At 36.0% G+C, this 18,050-nt stretch overlaps 1 protein-coding gene across 1 annotated transcript in view; it reads right to left on the bottom strand.

Moving 5' to 3' along the window:
* Positions 1 to 18,050, bottom strand: part of LOC115219340 (dopamine beta-hydroxylase) — a 55,931-nt gene that overhangs the window by 8,316 nt on the left and 29,565 nt on the right. Inside the window, exons 4-12 of the mRNA XM_029789504.2 lie at positions 16,008 to 16,181; positions 15,360 to 15,443; positions 13,701 to 13,880; positions 12,145 to 12,244; positions 8,594 to 8,760; positions 7,452 to 7,634; positions 6,496 to 6,555; positions 4,370 to 4,497; positions 429 to 582 (exon numbers count right to left, since the gene is read on the bottom strand). Of these exons, the coding sequence (XP_029645364.1) occupies positions 429 to 582; positions 4,370 to 4,497; positions 6,496 to 6,555; positions 7,452 to 7,634; positions 8,594 to 8,760; positions 12,145 to 12,244; positions 13,701 to 13,880; positions 15,360 to 15,443; positions 16,008 to 16,181 (1,230 nt within the window). The remainder of the gene's footprint in view (positions 1 to 428; positions 583 to 4,369; positions 4,498 to 6,495; positions 6,556 to 7,451; positions 7,635 to 8,593; positions 8,761 to 12,144; positions 12,245 to 13,700; positions 13,881 to 15,359; positions 15,444 to 16,007; positions 16,182 to 18,050) is intronic.

Genomic DNA, 18,050 nt, shown 5'->3' on the forward strand with positions numbered 1-18,050 from the left:
CATTGAAAAAATGTTAGTGTATAGGAGGACTTTACAAAGTTAAGCAGAGAGCAGAGAGCGGTAATACAATTTTTAGAGGCAGCAGAACTGGTAGCTATATGATGCAAATATATATATATATATATATATATATATATATATTATATATATATATGAGTGACAATTAAATATAACAGAGAAATACACATAAATGACAAATAAATAAGCAAAATAATGAAGGCAGACCACTTAAGGGTGAAATTTCATTAAGCTGAACCAGCACTTCAATGATTTGATTCGCCTAGAAGAATAAAAATCAAACTAGGGACTAAAAGGATTTGAACCCATAACATAAATAAATGTGCCACAAGCTATTTTGTCTGGGCATTTGTCAAGTCTGTCATCCTCACAACAGATATTTCGATTATATATGATGATATTGTACTCACTGGAAACCTTCTGCCGTCTGATTGGTTACACTGCATGGATAGAGGCGAAATCTCGTAGAGTTTGTTAAGTAGGTGTGAGGTTAACGGCGTCCATCTGACGGAGTTGTAGCTATTACGATAGCCCCTCGATAGATCTATTTTATCAACGTCCCATCTGCAACAGGAAGAATTTGAGATTTCGCTTGAAATGTGGCAGAAAATACGACGCGAAGAAAACGTTATGGAAAATAGAACAGAGAACAGAACATAAAAAATAGGACTTTGACGAAGGACATAGAAAGTAGGGCATCGACAAGATGACAGTAAGTAGGACGTAGACAAAGTACATAGAAAATAGGACACAAAGATTAGCACATACACAATAGGACATAGAATTTGAAAAAGATGTGAATAATAAAAAAATCAGTGAAATACAATTTTTGTTTCAACAAAAGGATCAATTGTTGCTTAACCTCAATTCAGAGCTGATCGACTAAACCTGTGGTCATAATAAATTAAACAGTGACTATATCGATCCTCTTGTCAGTCGTAGACTTTACGAGACTATATAATCCATAGTTCCCTTCCATGGAGGACGGTAGATTGATCACCTACGTGGAAGCTCTCACGATGGATTGATCTCTCCGCAAGTTGAATAAAAATATTATCTCTATAAGTTTTACAACTTTTATGAGGGCCATTAGCACATTAGCAATGTGTGTTGAAATAGATTATTCCTAATATTTTCGTATGTGTATATACACTATGTATATTTATACATACAAATATGTATATATGTATGTAGGTCATTATTCAGTTTATTTCAAGATTTCTTGGCAATAGAGAAAGAACCGTTTTCTAACCAAGATCCGGGGTTCATTTCATTGGAACTTCAATATCAACAACAGGGTATGTACGTATGTACGTATGTATGTATGTATGTATGTATGTATGTATGTATGTATGTATGTATGTATGTATGTATGTATGCATGTATGCATGTATGTATGTATGTATGTATGTATGTATGTATGTATGTATGTTTTATGGATGAATTCTCATGCATATAGTTACATACCTAGACATGCTCGTATATAATTAAATGGTAAAACTTCTAGAAATTTTTAGATTTCTACAGTTCCAGTGATGGATTGGATCTGTAGTCTTCGAATTAGCTTTCTTCGTTCTTGCTTTGAGAGGCTTAATTTCTCAAGATTTGTATTTAGGCACTGTGTTACATATCCCAGGGCTCCAATAATTACAGGTATAAACCTGAACTTGTAATCTGGATATGGTAGCCGCAGATTTCTCAATAGTTTAGCATAAGTGTTCTCTTTTTCACTGATCTTCAGCTTTATGTTAACATCTGCTGGGCAGTTAATTTCCGCAACTGTGCACAGTTTCACTTCTCTATCCCAAATCATTATATCAGATCTATTTTGCTTACATTTTATTGAGGTCCTCACTAGTACATTCCTCCAGTATTCCTTTTTATTATGAGTGGATATGGCTTCTATTACATGTATGTATGTATGAATGTATGTATGTATGTATGTATGTATGTATGTATGTATGTATGTATGTATGTATGTATGTATGTATGTATGCATGCATGCATGCATGCATGTATGTATGTATGTATGTATGTATGTATGTATGTATGTATGTACGTACGTATGTATGTATGTAAGTATGTATGTATGTATGTATTTATGTATGTATGTATGCGTGCATGCATGTATGTATATTCAAGTGAATGGTTGCGAGCGCAAATCAGTCACTAGTACTGACTTTTCAGTTGTAAAATACTGCCTTCTAAACAGTTCAGGGTAATTTCTTTTCGGTATCACTTGTTGAGGGAGGCAAAGGAGGTAGAAACGCGTCTAGGCGTCAGACAGAGTGTGTGTGATAAATGTGTTTTAACATCTTTTTACCATTAGCGACAACTTTTTTTCACGGTAAACTGCACTGAAATTGTCTTTATAAATAAAAATAGTGCACAAAACGTATTTCAAATAGCCTAAAAGATTAATGTAAAAAATAAATAACACTGAAGCAAAGTAACACCAAATATATAGTGCGTGTGTTTTTATTGGCTAAACTGGCAAAATGACCATTCCTAAATACAACAATATATATATATATATATTTGTGTGTATGTGTGTGTGTGTGTATGTATGTACGTATGTATGTATACATATTTATGTACACACACACACACACATACATATACATGCCTGTATGTATATATGTATGGCGAGCTCCCGTATTTTCTGTTCGTCTGTGTATTTAGTATATGTTCGTTTGTTTGCTCACAATATGTATTGGTATGTCATATTTTCCGTTTGTTGTCTTTTGATTTAATCCTGAAAATATTATTTATGTTACGCACGCACTCATTAAATATATTTATACCATATATATATATATATATATATATATATATATATATATATATATATATTATATATATATATATATATATATATATATACATATATAATATAGATATATATATACATATATATATATATATAATACATACACACACCCATTATATACATATATCCTGAAAATATTATTTATGTTACGCACACACTCATTAAATATATTTATACCATATATATATACATACATATATAATATACATGCATATATATATATACATATATATATAATACATACACACACACATTATATACATATATCCTGAAAATATTATTTATGTTACGCACGCACTCATTAATTATATTTATACCATATATATACATACATGTGTGAATATATATTGTATTATAAAATAATATCGTGTTAGTTTTAAAAAATAGAATAAAAGAATAATGGGACTTAAATAAGGTTTTATCATATCAAAGTTATGTCCCTTGTTTTAGTAGTTTTTGTTTCTTCTTTTTCTTCATTCAGAAAAATAAAGAATTAGGTTGAAAGGGGTGTAGCAGCACATTATCGTTGGGAGGTCTTATCTAGCTGTCTTCCATCGAGGTAAATTAATCAGAAAGGCAGAAGTCGAGGTTTTAATCACAGAAATGCATATAATTACACTCGACCACAATCACCTGATTCTGCTTGTCAACGAAACCATTTGAGAGAAACTGCCATAATGATGGCAGTACGGGGAGATTTTATTTGTTCTTGAATACTAGGCCCTCTTAGATCAACAATATCTGCAGGGAGGAGTTATTTTAGAAAATATTACAATGAAACAATGTTTTGTGAAGGAAGAGCTGGACATAGTAATCAATGCAGGACTAGGGACGATGTTGGTAGTAACAGAGGTTACTACCTCTGGCGGCGAGCTGGCAGGAACGATAGCACGCCGGGCGAAATGCGTAGCCGTATTTCGTCTGCCGTTACGTTCTGAGTTCAAATTCCGCCGAGGTCGACTTTGCCTTTCATCCTTTCGGGGTCGATTAAATAAGTACCAGTTACGCACTGGGGTCGATGTAATCGACTTAATCCGTTTGTCTGTCCTTGTTTGTCCCCTCTGTGTTTAGCCCCTTGTGGGTAGTAAAGAAATAGGTAGTAACAGAGGTAACGAAAATGCAGTGGCGTAGCTTGAGTGTGTACCACTGGGCTCAGCCCTTGACTTTGCCTCTCTTTCTCTCTCCCGAGCCCACAAGCATATACAAGACTTACAGAGAAGATTTAAAAATGCTGCCCCACAAAAGGTCGCCTGGGGTGGATCTCACCACACGCAACCTTCTAGTGACGGGAAGGATGAGAGGTGAGTAAGACAGATAAGCCTAGCGGGAGATGGTATTGGTCCAGTTAGTTACGAGGAGCTGAGGTCGTTACGGTGGCGGTAGAAGTTGCAGAGAGATGAGAGAAGGCAACTGTAGCGTGTTTGTGAGTGAGTGTGTAAGAATCAACAGTGTTACCTGTAATACATAAAAAATAGCAATACGTTATACAAAACGAGTTTAATGTAATATGCATTTGGCTACCTTCTGATGAATTCGAACCATTTATTTAGCGTTTTCGTTTCAATGGAGCTTTTGCAAACTTCTAAATTCGTATTCGGGTAATAATGTAAATAGCTAACACACATCTCATCAGTTATAGCAAATCCACCCTGAAAATAGAAAAATTAGTAATTTATTTAGCATTCAGTTTGAATATTGATTTCATTTGTTAATGTTAGAAACATTCGTAGTCACATTCCGCCCCCCTCTTGGAGTATCACAGCTGACTAGAATATAACTTATTTCTCGTTTTCTAATGATCGAATGATTATTATTTCGTATGTCGTTACCAGAACTGCGTTGCTTAATTTTCATTAGTCCCATTCACCTCGACAAAAATTGCCACCCCGTTGACTTACTTCTCTATCAGAGCAATGGACTTACGGGGTTATTGCCATAGTCTTTATAAATTATACAAGCTTGCAGAAGAACGCAGTTCAAATATTGTTATGACTAGAACTAACTATTATATGGACGCCATGTGCAGTGTGAAAATAAAATTTAACAGCTTAACACAAGGAAAACTGAGCTCAGACGCAATTCATTCACGTTTTGGTATTGAACGTGTGTAAACAATACATAATTACTAACAAACATGTTCGCTCGTAAATAGAGAATTCATATAAAAAAAGCAAAAAAAAACACGCACACAAAAACAAAGCAGTTCTTTCTTTCATTTCTAAGAGCAGAATAACAAGAAAAGGGGGTATACATTTTCACTGATAGCAGTCTGGTCAGGTGTTATCAAGGTATGTCTTTGCAACCACGCAGTTTCCAGTTCAGTCCTAATATGAGATACTTTAAGCTGCTAGAGTCTTGGATCCATCAATTTGCTTACTGCAGGGCCATAGCAGTCTAAAGTAAGTGTATATGCTAGACAGAGACTGCATAAAAACCCTTCGTATACATACACACATCCATATATACATGTGTACACACACACGTACATACACACATACATACACACATGCATACACACATATACATAATGATTCCCCTTAGTCATGATGGTACAAATAACCCGTTATTGGAATTTCAATTATACTTAAAGCACAGTAAATTAATGAAACTGATCACATAACTCCGCTTATCATTTATTTTTATGTATGTATGTATGTATGTATGTATGTATGTATGTATGTATGTATGTATGTATGTATGTATGTAACTATCTATCTATCTATCTATCTATCTATCTACCTATATATATTCTCTTTATGTTTATTTCACCGTGTTCCTTTCTGTTGAAAAGCGTAGGCCCGAAACGTAAAATACTTTCTCACCTCCCCGAGCGTCAAGTCAAACTAATTAATACATCTGCCTGTTGTTTATACACCTGTCTTCATCTTTTGTTTTTCTGTAAATTTCAACTATATATATATAGATAGATAGGTAGATAGATAGATAGATAGATAGATAGATAGATAGATAGATAGATAGATAGATAGATAGATAGATAGACAGATAGATAGATAGATAGATAGATAGATAGATAGATAGATAGATAGAATCAGAAATATGTTGTGGGTGTTTTAGCTAATAGGTTGTATACATATAATACACTCAATTATGTTTTAGCTATTCGTTTTATCTTTGTGGAAAAGTTGAACTCCAGCAACGTCTATACACATATAGCTAGTAAACCTAAGTAAAGAACGTGAGAAATTTTTCACGGTGCCCTAAGGATTCTACAAACGTATCGCCCGACTTAATACAAAAACTAATTTCAGAGTATTAGATACTAATATTGTTTGTAGTTTATTTTGTATGTGTTTCGGTACATACAATGACATATTAAACAAACAGCAATTATAGAATAAACGTTCTGTTGTCCATTTTGATGTTTACCTCCCGAAGTCGACAAAATAAAACCCGGTTAATCATTGATATACATTCTTCTACTTCACTTCCCATCCTCCTATCTCGACCTCCATTCTTTTCTCTTTCTGGATCAGCTACGTTCCGACAGGACGCTCACTAAATCCCTTTCTGGAAAGGGTTGTGTGAGCAGATGGCAAAGTTTTCTTCCTTGCACACAATTATGCAATATATCAAAAAACAAAAATGAAGAATATAAAACAATAATAGGATAAATGTATTGTACTTACAATCGTGGCGTTTGGTCTCTTCTCCGTGTTATATTCACATTCAATGACCATCGAATCTCCCTACAAGATGAAAGACCGATATACAAATATCTCAGCTTTGCAAATTGTAATATTTACGTACATGAAATTTTAAGCTCGTTTTGACAATAATTTTTAAAATTTTCAAACATGAATTTATTCCTTGACATGGTTTCTTATGATGGTCATTATTTTCCCTTTGGAAGCACTTGGTAGCAGGTTCAATCCCGTAACCTGGTACTTTGAATACGCTTCATTAACCAAAGTATTGAGTTGACTAATTCCGTATGACAGAAATTTAGTTGTTAGTATATCGAAGGTATGTAGAAATCTGTTGAACACACACACACACACACACACACACACACACACACACACACACACACACACACACAAACTCACAATTTAGTTATAAGGATTCCGTAGAACCAAGGCATATTAACATCTAGGACGCCAGAAATGGCTAGGTACGATAACAAAGAGCTCACAGTTAGGTAAATAACATTGAAGACATCAAAGTATTTGTAGGATACTGTAAGTATGTAAGTACAAAATCCAACTTAAATTTTAGACCTAACTTTTGCCTTGGTCTGTGTTGTTTATTAGGTATATAAAACGTAAAGAAAATGGCGTTAAAATTTACGACAGATACCTCGGTAGAATTCAGTTTATGCATTCACAGAAAATTACATCATAGCATAAAATTAACCAGCATCGGGTAAAATTTTAAATAAACAAGATATCAAACAAGTGATTTATTCACATTGGTTTTGTCCAGATTGGTCATCTCGCCTGATCGAAAACTTAGTTGTTTAAAATTTTACCTGATGATGGGGGATTATATGATATGATGTAATCTATGAATGCATTAAGGAACTTCTACTGAGACAAGTGTCGTAAATTCTAAACGCTACTTGTGATATATAGTGTCTACTAACCGGAAGGATGTGAACAGGACGTGGAAGAAGCTTGATGATCTGGAAATGGGGGCTATAATGGTCGTCATAGTTAACAGGAGGTAATTCTGTTCCATTTCGTATATGTCTAATTGTCACCTTCTTCCCAGTTAAATGGGTATGGAGCTGTGAGGCGAAGATGTAAATTCCACCGTCAGGTAACGCCTATAAAGATAATTGATGAAATGACGAAATGACAATAGGGATAGAACACACCCACCCACTCACACACACTCGCTCCATCCCTCTGTTTCTCTGTCTCTCTCTGTCTCTGTCTCTCTCTCACTCACTCTCTCTCTCTCTCTATCTATCTTTGTCTTTCTCTCTCTCTCTCACACACACATGTACATTCATGCAGTACATATCCCTTTTTAAGGCTATCTCTACTGATTTTTCTATAGAAATTATACCCACCACTGATTTGTTACGAGGGTTTATATCAGAATACATCTAATGTAGAGATTTTCTGTAGAGACTTTCTATAGAAAATCTGTAGAGATAGCTTTAAAAAGTGATTTAATTGCACTGCTAACGCAGTAGGACACAGTGTTGACTTATAAAACACTTTAATATACTTGGCTGTATCTTATGGTTGCATAACGAAATACGGTATCCCAACAATGATTAGGAAACTCAGAAGGATGGAATTAAGTGGGCTGAAACTAAGTGGAGTTTCAAATAAGCTAGTAAAAGGACGTAACCAAATACATGAGTGAGGTATTTGACTGGCCACTCTATTGATTCTGATATTAACAGACTTAATCCGAGAAGATCCCAAAATATATCATACTAGCAGTATAACCCGCTTTTGCCCGGGATTAAGTTAGGATTATTGAGTTAATCAAGTTCTTTATTTCAAACCAAACTAAGTAACATCGACGTCAAATTTTGGCGAAATCCGTTGAAATTGGTATATATATATATAAGCCAGTCATTATTTCAGTAATGCTGTTTTCAAAGTTGTCATTATTATCTTTCATACGAACCGGTGAAGACCACATCCGTTAGAAATTGAATGCCTTATTTTTCTTTGAGAGCTCTATTTCACTACAAAGTTGAAATAATAGAGTAGATCTAAAAACAAATCAGTTAGGTAGAAAATTAATCAGGCATTGTATACTTACAAGTTCCGTGCACTCTGAAATACAGTCTCCCGCTAGAATGAAGCTCTTTTGATGTGGAGGGATCGCCATCTTGTTTGTATATTCCAATCCAATTTCCATGACTCCAGAATCGTACTTCCTTCGTGTTGGAGTAACATAGAACCTTATTCCTGAAGTGTCTTTAACTCCTGTAATTAACGACATTAATATAATGAGAATTACATAATGAGAATTACAATTTCCATGGCTCCTAAATCATACTTTGATAGTGTTGGGGTTACACAGAACCATATTCCTTAGCTGTCTTTAGTACCTTTGAATAGCAACAATAATTTAATCCAGTGTGTATTACGTAATAACACATAGGAAAAAGGAGATGTAGTAAAGGAAATATCTTAGTTGCTAGTACTCCTCTATTGTGGAGGCACATGGCCTTGTGGTTAGAGTAGCGGACTCGCGGTCGAGGGATCGCGGGTTCTCAGACCAGGGGAAGTGTGTGTTTATAAGCGAAACACCTAAGCTCCCAGCGGCTCCGGCAGAAGGTAATGGCGAACTTCTGCTGACTCTTTCACCACAACTTTCTATCATTCTTTCCTCCTGCATTTTGCAGCTCACCTGCGCCTGACCGGCATCCCGTCCAGGTGGGGAATCTATACGTCAAGGAAACCGGAAAACCGGCCTTTATGAGCCAGACATGGCTCGAGAAGGAACAAAGTACTCCTCTATTAGGGTAGTAAACGCTGCAGAAAAGCTGAAATTCCAGACCCCTATTGCCGAGAATCAATCCACAAAGCTCATATTTTGGACACACAATGCGCAATGAGTCATTGCCCAAGACCATCCTGACACAAAGTTTGATGAAGAGAGCAAGAGGCCATCAAAGACATTTGTAGACTGACGACATTAAAGAATAGACTGGAATCAAGAGCCTGGCTGATTTAATGCATACTGCACATCACAAAGGGAGCGGGAGAGTCTTGGCAAACCGACTCCCGGAAACTGGCAGGACACTTAGCTGATGATGGCTGATGATTTATTGAGAAAATGAAATGATTACCAAGCCTGGTAGACTTGAAAATAAAAACAACACAATGACAAATCTGTGTTGTCAATACGCTTGTCTTACAATAATATCTAGAAAGCAGGCACAAACCAAGAAAGATTTCATGGAAATAGATTTGTGATGGTTCATTCATTTTACGATGACTTTCATACTTATTCTTATTTCGTGCCACCAGATTCGAAAGAGAATATGTTAATCGTTGTTGTGTTTGTCACAGGTGAAAAGCTTATTTACGACGTACGTTTTCATAAGAGACTCGAACACTAGTACAAGGTGTTCTGGAACAACATGACGAAATACCGGAGCTCTAGAATCCCTTATGCTGAAGAATCGAGTATGTTATGAATATATGTTCATCATAGAGGAAATGATGTCCTGCCCTATGACGAAAACCTATCAGCATATACACGTTCGAATCTGCTGTGAAACAGCTATTAGGATATACACGTTTGAATCTGTTAGAACATATTAAGATTGAATATTCAGGTCATCGATCGTTTTGAATTTTATAGTTCAATTTGCATATGACGATTTATCAATTATTTTACGCCTTCCAGTACACACACATACACAAACACACTCTGCATAAACTTTGTTCACACTCAAAAAGAGTTAATGGGAATGCTCTTATTTTTTGGTTGGGAAAAAGGTAAATTTTTGTTGGTAAAATAGATACAGCTGGAGCACCCCGGCATATTAGTAGCATTACACACACTGTATTTATCAACCCTGAAGAAGAGAATGAAAGTTCCTCCAAGAAGTGTTCAGTTCCAACACAAAAGGACATTACAGAGATGAAAGGTTGGAATTATGCGAGACATAATTTAAACACAAATAAAAACCTACTTGCGAGAATGTATTCACCGCTGCTATATTGTTATTGACGCATATACATGATTACATATAACCATACATACATACATACATACATACATACATACATACGTAGTACATACATGCGTACATACATACATACGTAGTACATACATGTGTACATACATACATGCATGCATGCATACATAATACATACATACATATATGATGGCTGCAAACTTGTGTTCGAGTATTGCCACCACCTGATCGAAAGTTCCACACATGCGGAAGCTACGACCAGCCATTTTTGTGATAGGCCTTACTTTTTTTTCAAGTGATGCCTGTGCATGATGACTTTTATTATAGCGGGGAAGAGATTTGCACAAATCCCGTCCAACTCTCTGAGCATGGACAACATAAACTCGAAAAGAAGAACAAGTCTGCATCATCGAATATTGTCAGTGTTGCACGTTTTCTCTTAGAGTTTCCCTCTCTTAAGGAGTTGCTGTGATAACAGAAGAGCCTCCTACTTCCAGTGGGCCAGCCGTGCGCCTGGACACCAGCCCAGGTATTTCCACATTGCCACGCATACATACATGCATACACATGTACACATATGTGGCCGTTGACTGCTCATGAGCTCTTCAGCCCTACATGCATGCATGCATGCATCCATGCATGCATGCATGCATCCATCCATACATACATATTCTTTTTATTCTTGCACATATTCTTGCACATACTCATCTATGGTGGCTATAAAGTCGCAGGCGTGTATGACTATCACTAACTAATCGTCTTATCCAAGATGTGAAAGTCAATGGGAGTCAGTAAAGCCCGTGCTGAAATTTAAAGTCAATAACAGCTTGCACAACACTGTTAAGACTTCCTCCTAAAAAGCCAAGTGGTCTAAAAATTAGCAAAAGTAACACAGTAATATCAACATTTAGCGCAGCCTCTCTTGGACTTGAAAGCTGTGCCTTTGCAATCTATGAGAGGAGATTGCTACAAAATACCTCATAAACAAAAGAGACGATGAAGTCCTAGGAACTTCAAGATGCAAGTGAAAATGTAGATTATCTCATATTTCTGTGCAAGACATCATGATTGTGATTAGCAGGTGCCCAAAAATGTCATCCATGTATTACCTCACTATGCGATACAATGTTTTCGCTAAAACAATATAGAATGAACAAACTAGCACGTTAAGAAAATCTTTGTTAAAGACGAAAGCAGCATTTATACTGAGAAGTAATGTTTATCGCCACCTAAACGTGGGCGTTCTATAAAATCAGACGATACTGTTATTCTAACCCCAGGAGAACGCCTCCTTCAGCTGGTTATTCAGCGCACTTCGCACTCGATATATATGTTGCAAACAGGAAGAGAACTCCTTACTATTCTAGCTCGAAGACCACCAGATCATGTGATTTCGACGTCATTTTGGTCATCGTCAGTGATGGATACTCGTCAGCTAGACATAGCGGTAGTTCACCCCAGCTTGCAATATATAGAAAAACATAACACACACATTTGAAAAAGTTTGTAGTGGGAGATGCTTATAAAAAAACGACCAGACTTGGAAATCGGTAGAATTTAGAGACGTTACCGAAACAAACAACAAAAAGGTCACCTTGAGGAACCAAGTAAATGTGTCTGTGTGTATTCGTGTGTGCACTGATTTGTAGAAACGTACCGTGTTTCATTTCTGGATTATTATAATGGACTTCAAGTAATATATTGCGGGAGATGTTGCCTCCAATTGCACAACCTGCCTCTGCTGGTAAATGTAAGGCCTGCAATTTTAAATGAAAATGGTTTATATGAAAATTATAGAGGTAATAGTAGTATTTCAGAGCAAAAGGTGTGTAAGAAACACACGAAGACATACATATACATCTACACATTGTTGTATTTTAGAGAATTTGTATAGATTCACAAAATATGCTATATATATATTCAAAAGAACACATATGCTTGGATATTTGTACAGAAGTTATGCACATACAACCAAACAGTATACTCATGCTAATATTATCAAGTGAAGTAAGGCGGCGTGTTAGCAGAATCGTTAACACGCCGGGAGAAATGCGTAACTGTATTTCGTCGTTACGTTCAGAGCTCAAATTCCGCCGAGGTCGACATTGCCTTTCAACCTTTCGGGATCGATTAAATTAAGTACCAGTTACGCACTGGGGTCGATATAATCGACTTAATCCGATTGTCTGTCCTTGTTTGTCCTCTCTGTGTTTAGCTCCTTGTGGGTAGTAAAGAAATAGGTATTTCGTCTGCCGCTACGTTCTGAGTTCAAATTCCGCCAAGGTCGACTTTGCCGTTCATCCTTTCGGGGTCGATTAAATAAGTACCAGTTACGCACTGATGTCGATATAATCGAATTAATCGCTTTGTCTGTCCTTGTTTCTCCCCTCTATGTTTAGCCCCTTGTAGGCAATAAAGAAATAAATATTATCAGGCTAAGTAGGCGGCGAGCTGGCAGGATCGTTAGCACATCGGACAAAATGCTTAGCGGTATTTCGTTCGTCGTTACGTTCTGAGTTCAAATTCCGCCGAGGTCGACTTGGCCTTTCATCCGTTCGGTGTCGATAAATTAAGTAGCAGTTGAGTACTGGGATCGATGTAATTGACTATCCCCCTCCCTCAAATTTCAGGCCTTGTGCTTATAATAGAAGGGAATATTATCAGGCGAAGTAAGGCTACGAGCTGGTAGAATCATTAGCACAGCGGATTAAATGCTTTGTGTTCAAATTCCGCCGAGGTCGACTTTGCTTTTCATCCTTTCAGCGTCGATACTATAAGTACTAGTTGAACACTGGGGTTGATGTAAACGCCTTACCCACTCCCCGAAATTGCTGGCCTCGTGCCAAAATTTGAAACCAATATTATAACGTGAAGGTACATGACTAGTAGCTAGGGTGAGACATTTATTATCGTATGATCGTGGTTTTGATTCACGAACCAGGTGGCACAGTGTGTTCATTTCACGTTACTTCAGGCCATTCAGCTGTTAATGAGTAACCCCGAAACTGACCGTAATCCTGTCCTAGGTGAGTGTTCTGATCTTGGTCATATACACCATGAAAACCGAGTAAGTGATCTGATTAGTCTCAGGGCTCAAAACAGAACATAACAAATATTATTAGAGTTTTATTGCTATTTATTAATTTCTCAGGTCTGCTTGTGCTTGTAAATGAAAGGAAACTGTGCTGTAAATAGATATGAAAAGCTACTTACAGAGGCACCCATAGCCCATGCTCCTATGACATGTCGACAAACACTAAGTTCCTTAGGTTTCTCCCCTACCAAACTTGGTCCGTTAAAGTAGGGTATTTTCATTCCGTGTTTCCACTCACAAAGGAACACTTCGATGTGATGCACTAAATTCTCATTACCTTTTGTTATGGCGCTTTCAAACTGAAAATATATAAAAGAGTTGCATCTATAGGTTTGAATACTCATATATTTGTTGTATATATGTAAAATACATAATATAATATTTATAATATGATAATATATGATATAACATAATATAATGTGTATATGCATACATATATTATTTATAATGTAATATAATATAATATAATATAATATAATATAATATTAAAAAAATATAATGTAATATAATATAATACAATACAATATATATATATGCGTACACATTCACATAGCTACGTAGAAATATATGCTTGGTTACTTACGCGCGTATGTATTTATGTGTGCATGTGTGTGTGTGTATTTATGCGTGCATGTGTGTGTGTGTGTGTGTGTGTGTGTGTGTGTGTGTGTGTAAACGGCTCATATGAAAGCACCGTAGATCAGTAGATAACCAGTATAACGTAAGTTTGGTTAAAGACTAGGTCTCTATTATCGTCTGAAAAACTTTTCATTTCCCTTGTGTTGCTAATAAATTCTTTTTAAAAAATCTTTAATGCTGCAACGTTTACTTTACTCACCAATAAATGCTAGTAGCCTTTTCAAACATTCCTATGAAGTTAGAAGGAAATCATGTTAATGTTTCCTCCTGAGAAATATACTATGTGTCAAAAATATGTGCTATATAAATGTGTTGAGCTTTATAGTGCTATGAACCATGACAAAAAAGTACTATGGATAAATTAAGGTCGTTTGAAGCTCAGAGAGAAAGAGAAAGGAAGAAACACAGAGAAGGAGAGGGAGAGAGAGGGAGAGCAATTGATGACAGGTATCAATACAGTTCACGCTTAAAACTTTTTGACAATGGAAAGTGAAATAGAACATTATCATGTTATTGAGAATGTAAAAATCTTTTGAAAATCTTTTGAAAATCAGTTGATTTTGAAGATTTGAAAATACTATCATATCATATAAATTTCTGAAGGAACCATTGTTTCATTTATATATGCTCCCCAAATTCTCAGTTAATCTAACACCTGAGTTACTCTAACTTAGCCTTATGTGAAGTTACTTTCTCTAACTACAAGAAACTTTATTTGCCATATTTCTTCAGATATCTGTAAAAAAAAATAGGTCTAATTTCAATCACCTGGGAAAAGGAATTTATAAGAGCAAAACTCGGCGCACAATTATAGGGAAAGGCAATGGAATAATTGGAAAACGAAAACTTTTCCATTATATATGAAGTCTCTGACTTATGGAAAAGAACTAAAGGCGACATTTGATGCTTGCACACTTTTCAGTGACATAAGAAATTCATGTTAAGCTGACCTACAAGGGAAAAGAAACTATCAAACGATGTTTGTCGTACACTTAGCAATGATCACTGAATAAGCCAGAATCAATAAATTATTTCACAGGCACTTTTATATATGAATGAGAAATATTTTATGGAATGCTGATCAGAAGTTTAAGAAGGTGGCATTTAAAGAGAAAGCATTTTTAAAGAGAAGGCAATACCTGAATTATATGCTGTCGCTCGGGAAGAGCTGGAAGTTTTGTCGTGTACCACCAGTATGTCGTTTCTCTTGCTGGTATTGTAACCTGGCAAATAAAGAAAAATCGACCTATCAAAGATTGCAGTTGAAATATACGTTTAATTTAAACATTACAGAGGTATATAAATACAGGGTGCTTTCCAGAGGTTTTGAGAATTTTCAGGAGAGACATTTATTAAATTTAAAGAAGTAAAAATCTCTAAACTCCTTCAAAGTAGGATCCCCTGACTTCAACTCACTTGTAACGCTGCAGCCACTTATGAATGCCTTCTGTGAGTGGAACAGTAAAAATATGCTGAACTTTTCTCAAGTTCCAAATGTGAATTTGTCTACGTTTACTACATTCCAAAGAGGGAGCCTTGTATCTTTGTTGGAAAGCGGCTCCTCAGTGGAAGGTTTATAATAATTAAAAAATAGAAGACATACATGTATATATAGTGTAATGTCCTAAGTAAGATTTTAAGCTGCATCTCTCAATGGGGTTCTGGTTCGGAAGAGACAGGTTATTGAGGAGTTTAGAACAACCTTTTTGCCACTGTTGTTCCCAAGAATATGTGAAAAATAGAAGCAAGTACAGACGAAGAGAAAAGGAAGTTCAAAGAGTACGTACGCCGGGAGCTAGAACCGAAAAAGTCCAGGTGTCCTTAGGATGTCTAGGGATCGGAACATCGGCTTCCAGAAGAAGCACACGCTGAAGTCCCGGAGATAAGGAAGTTACATTCACCCCTTCCGGATAATGAAACGTGTTATCACCGATGAAGAACACTACGTGGAGGGTTCCGTTCTAAAATAGAAATATTATAAAATAATTATAAAACTTATATATAATAGATATAAAGATGAAATTGCTTTTCTAAATTGAGTTTGGCAACTTAGCTGTGTTAACATAATGCAGAATTTTTAAAAGATTATTCAATTATTAGAAAATTTCATCCACTATGAAAAAGAAATTAATTAGTGTTAATGATAATATTTTTCTTGACAAAAATTATATATATGTATGTATATATATATATGTTTGTGTGTGTGTGTGTGTGTGTGAGAGAGAGAGAGAGAGAGAGAGAGAGAGAGAGAGAAGAGAGAGAGAGAGAGAGAGAGAGAAGGGGGAATAAGAGCATGTATATACATAACGCAAAATTTCAATTGGGATTGGAACGTCGCTCGTTCACTGATAATCGGTGAACTCGCGTAGCTGTTGGGTGTTATCCGCGCGAGCGGGAGAGGCCACTCGGAAGAACTCCAAAACGGTGGATCGACGAAATACGACAAAAGTTTAGAGCTACGTGGTTGAGGAAAGCACAATCCAGAGAAGAATGAACGGCACGCTCTGACCAGCGGTGCCGAAACGACGTCCGGGAATTCGGTCGGTCAAGCTAATCATGGTGATATATATATATATATATATATATATATATATATATATATACTAAGCAATAAAGGGTTTAGCAACGAATTGCCTTACCACATACCGAATTTAGAAATAGCAGTCAAAGGGTTATAGCTATTTCTTCTACTAAAAAGGGAGATCTCAGTAAAAACAGCAATTGGAAGGCAGACACAAACAGGTAAGAGAGAATGAATTGACTGCAATCTATCATACTGCTATTTCTAAATTCGGTATGTGGTAAGGCAATTCGTTGCTAAACCCTTTATTGCTTAGTATTACTTAAATTTTCCTCGAATGAGGCTTTTACATGCCGAAGACTACTTGGTGTAATTGATAATTATTCCAAATTAATTAATTTCACCCTTCATTATTACGGATATATATATATATATATATATATTATATATATATATATATATGTGTGTGTGTGTGTGTGTGTTTATATGTGTATATGTGCGGGTTTCTGTGTGCCTCCCTGTGTAAATATATAGTAAACGTGGACACTTTGGAAGAATTCATTTTGGTGTTGAGTTCATTTCTTTTCCAGTCATTTATATAAATTTTTATATCGGCGTAGGAGTGGCTGTGTGGTAAGTAGCTTGTTTACCAACCACATGGTTCTGGGTTCAATCCCACTGCGTGGCACCTTGGGCAAGTGTCTTCTACTAAAGCCTCGGGTCTACCAAAGCCTTGTGAGTGGATTTGGTAGACGGAAACTAAAAGAAGCCCGTCGTATATATGTGTATGTATATATATATATATATATATATATATATATATATATATATATATATATATATATATATATATATATGTGTGTGTGTGTGTGTATGTGTATGTGTGTGTGTGTGTGTATGTTTGTGTGTCTGTGTTTGTCCCTCCAGCATCACTTGACAACCGATGCTGGTGTGTTTACGTCGCCGTAACTTAGCGGTTCGGCAAAAGAGACCGATAGAATAAGTATTAGGCTTACAAAGAACAAGTGCTGGGGTCAATTTGCTCGACTAAAGGCGGTGCCCCAGCATGGCCACAATAAAATGACTGAAAAGGAAATGAACTCAACACCAAAACGAATTCATCCAAAGTGTCCACGTTTACTATATATTTGCACACGGACACACACAGACACGCGCACATATACACATATAAACACTTACACATGCATACATGTTTCTTGAGTGTATACATAAGAACACGATTAGATGTATGTATATTAATTCATGCAATTTTTTCATAGACACTTACACTCAAGCACGCGTGTGAGCA

This window comes from Octopus sinensis, linkage group LG1, assembly GCF_006345805.1.
Source record: "Octopus sinensis linkage group LG1, ASM634580v1, whole genome shotgun sequence".
NCBI lineage: Eukaryota > Metazoa > Mollusca > Cephalopoda > Octopoda > Octopodidae > Octopus > Octopus sinensis.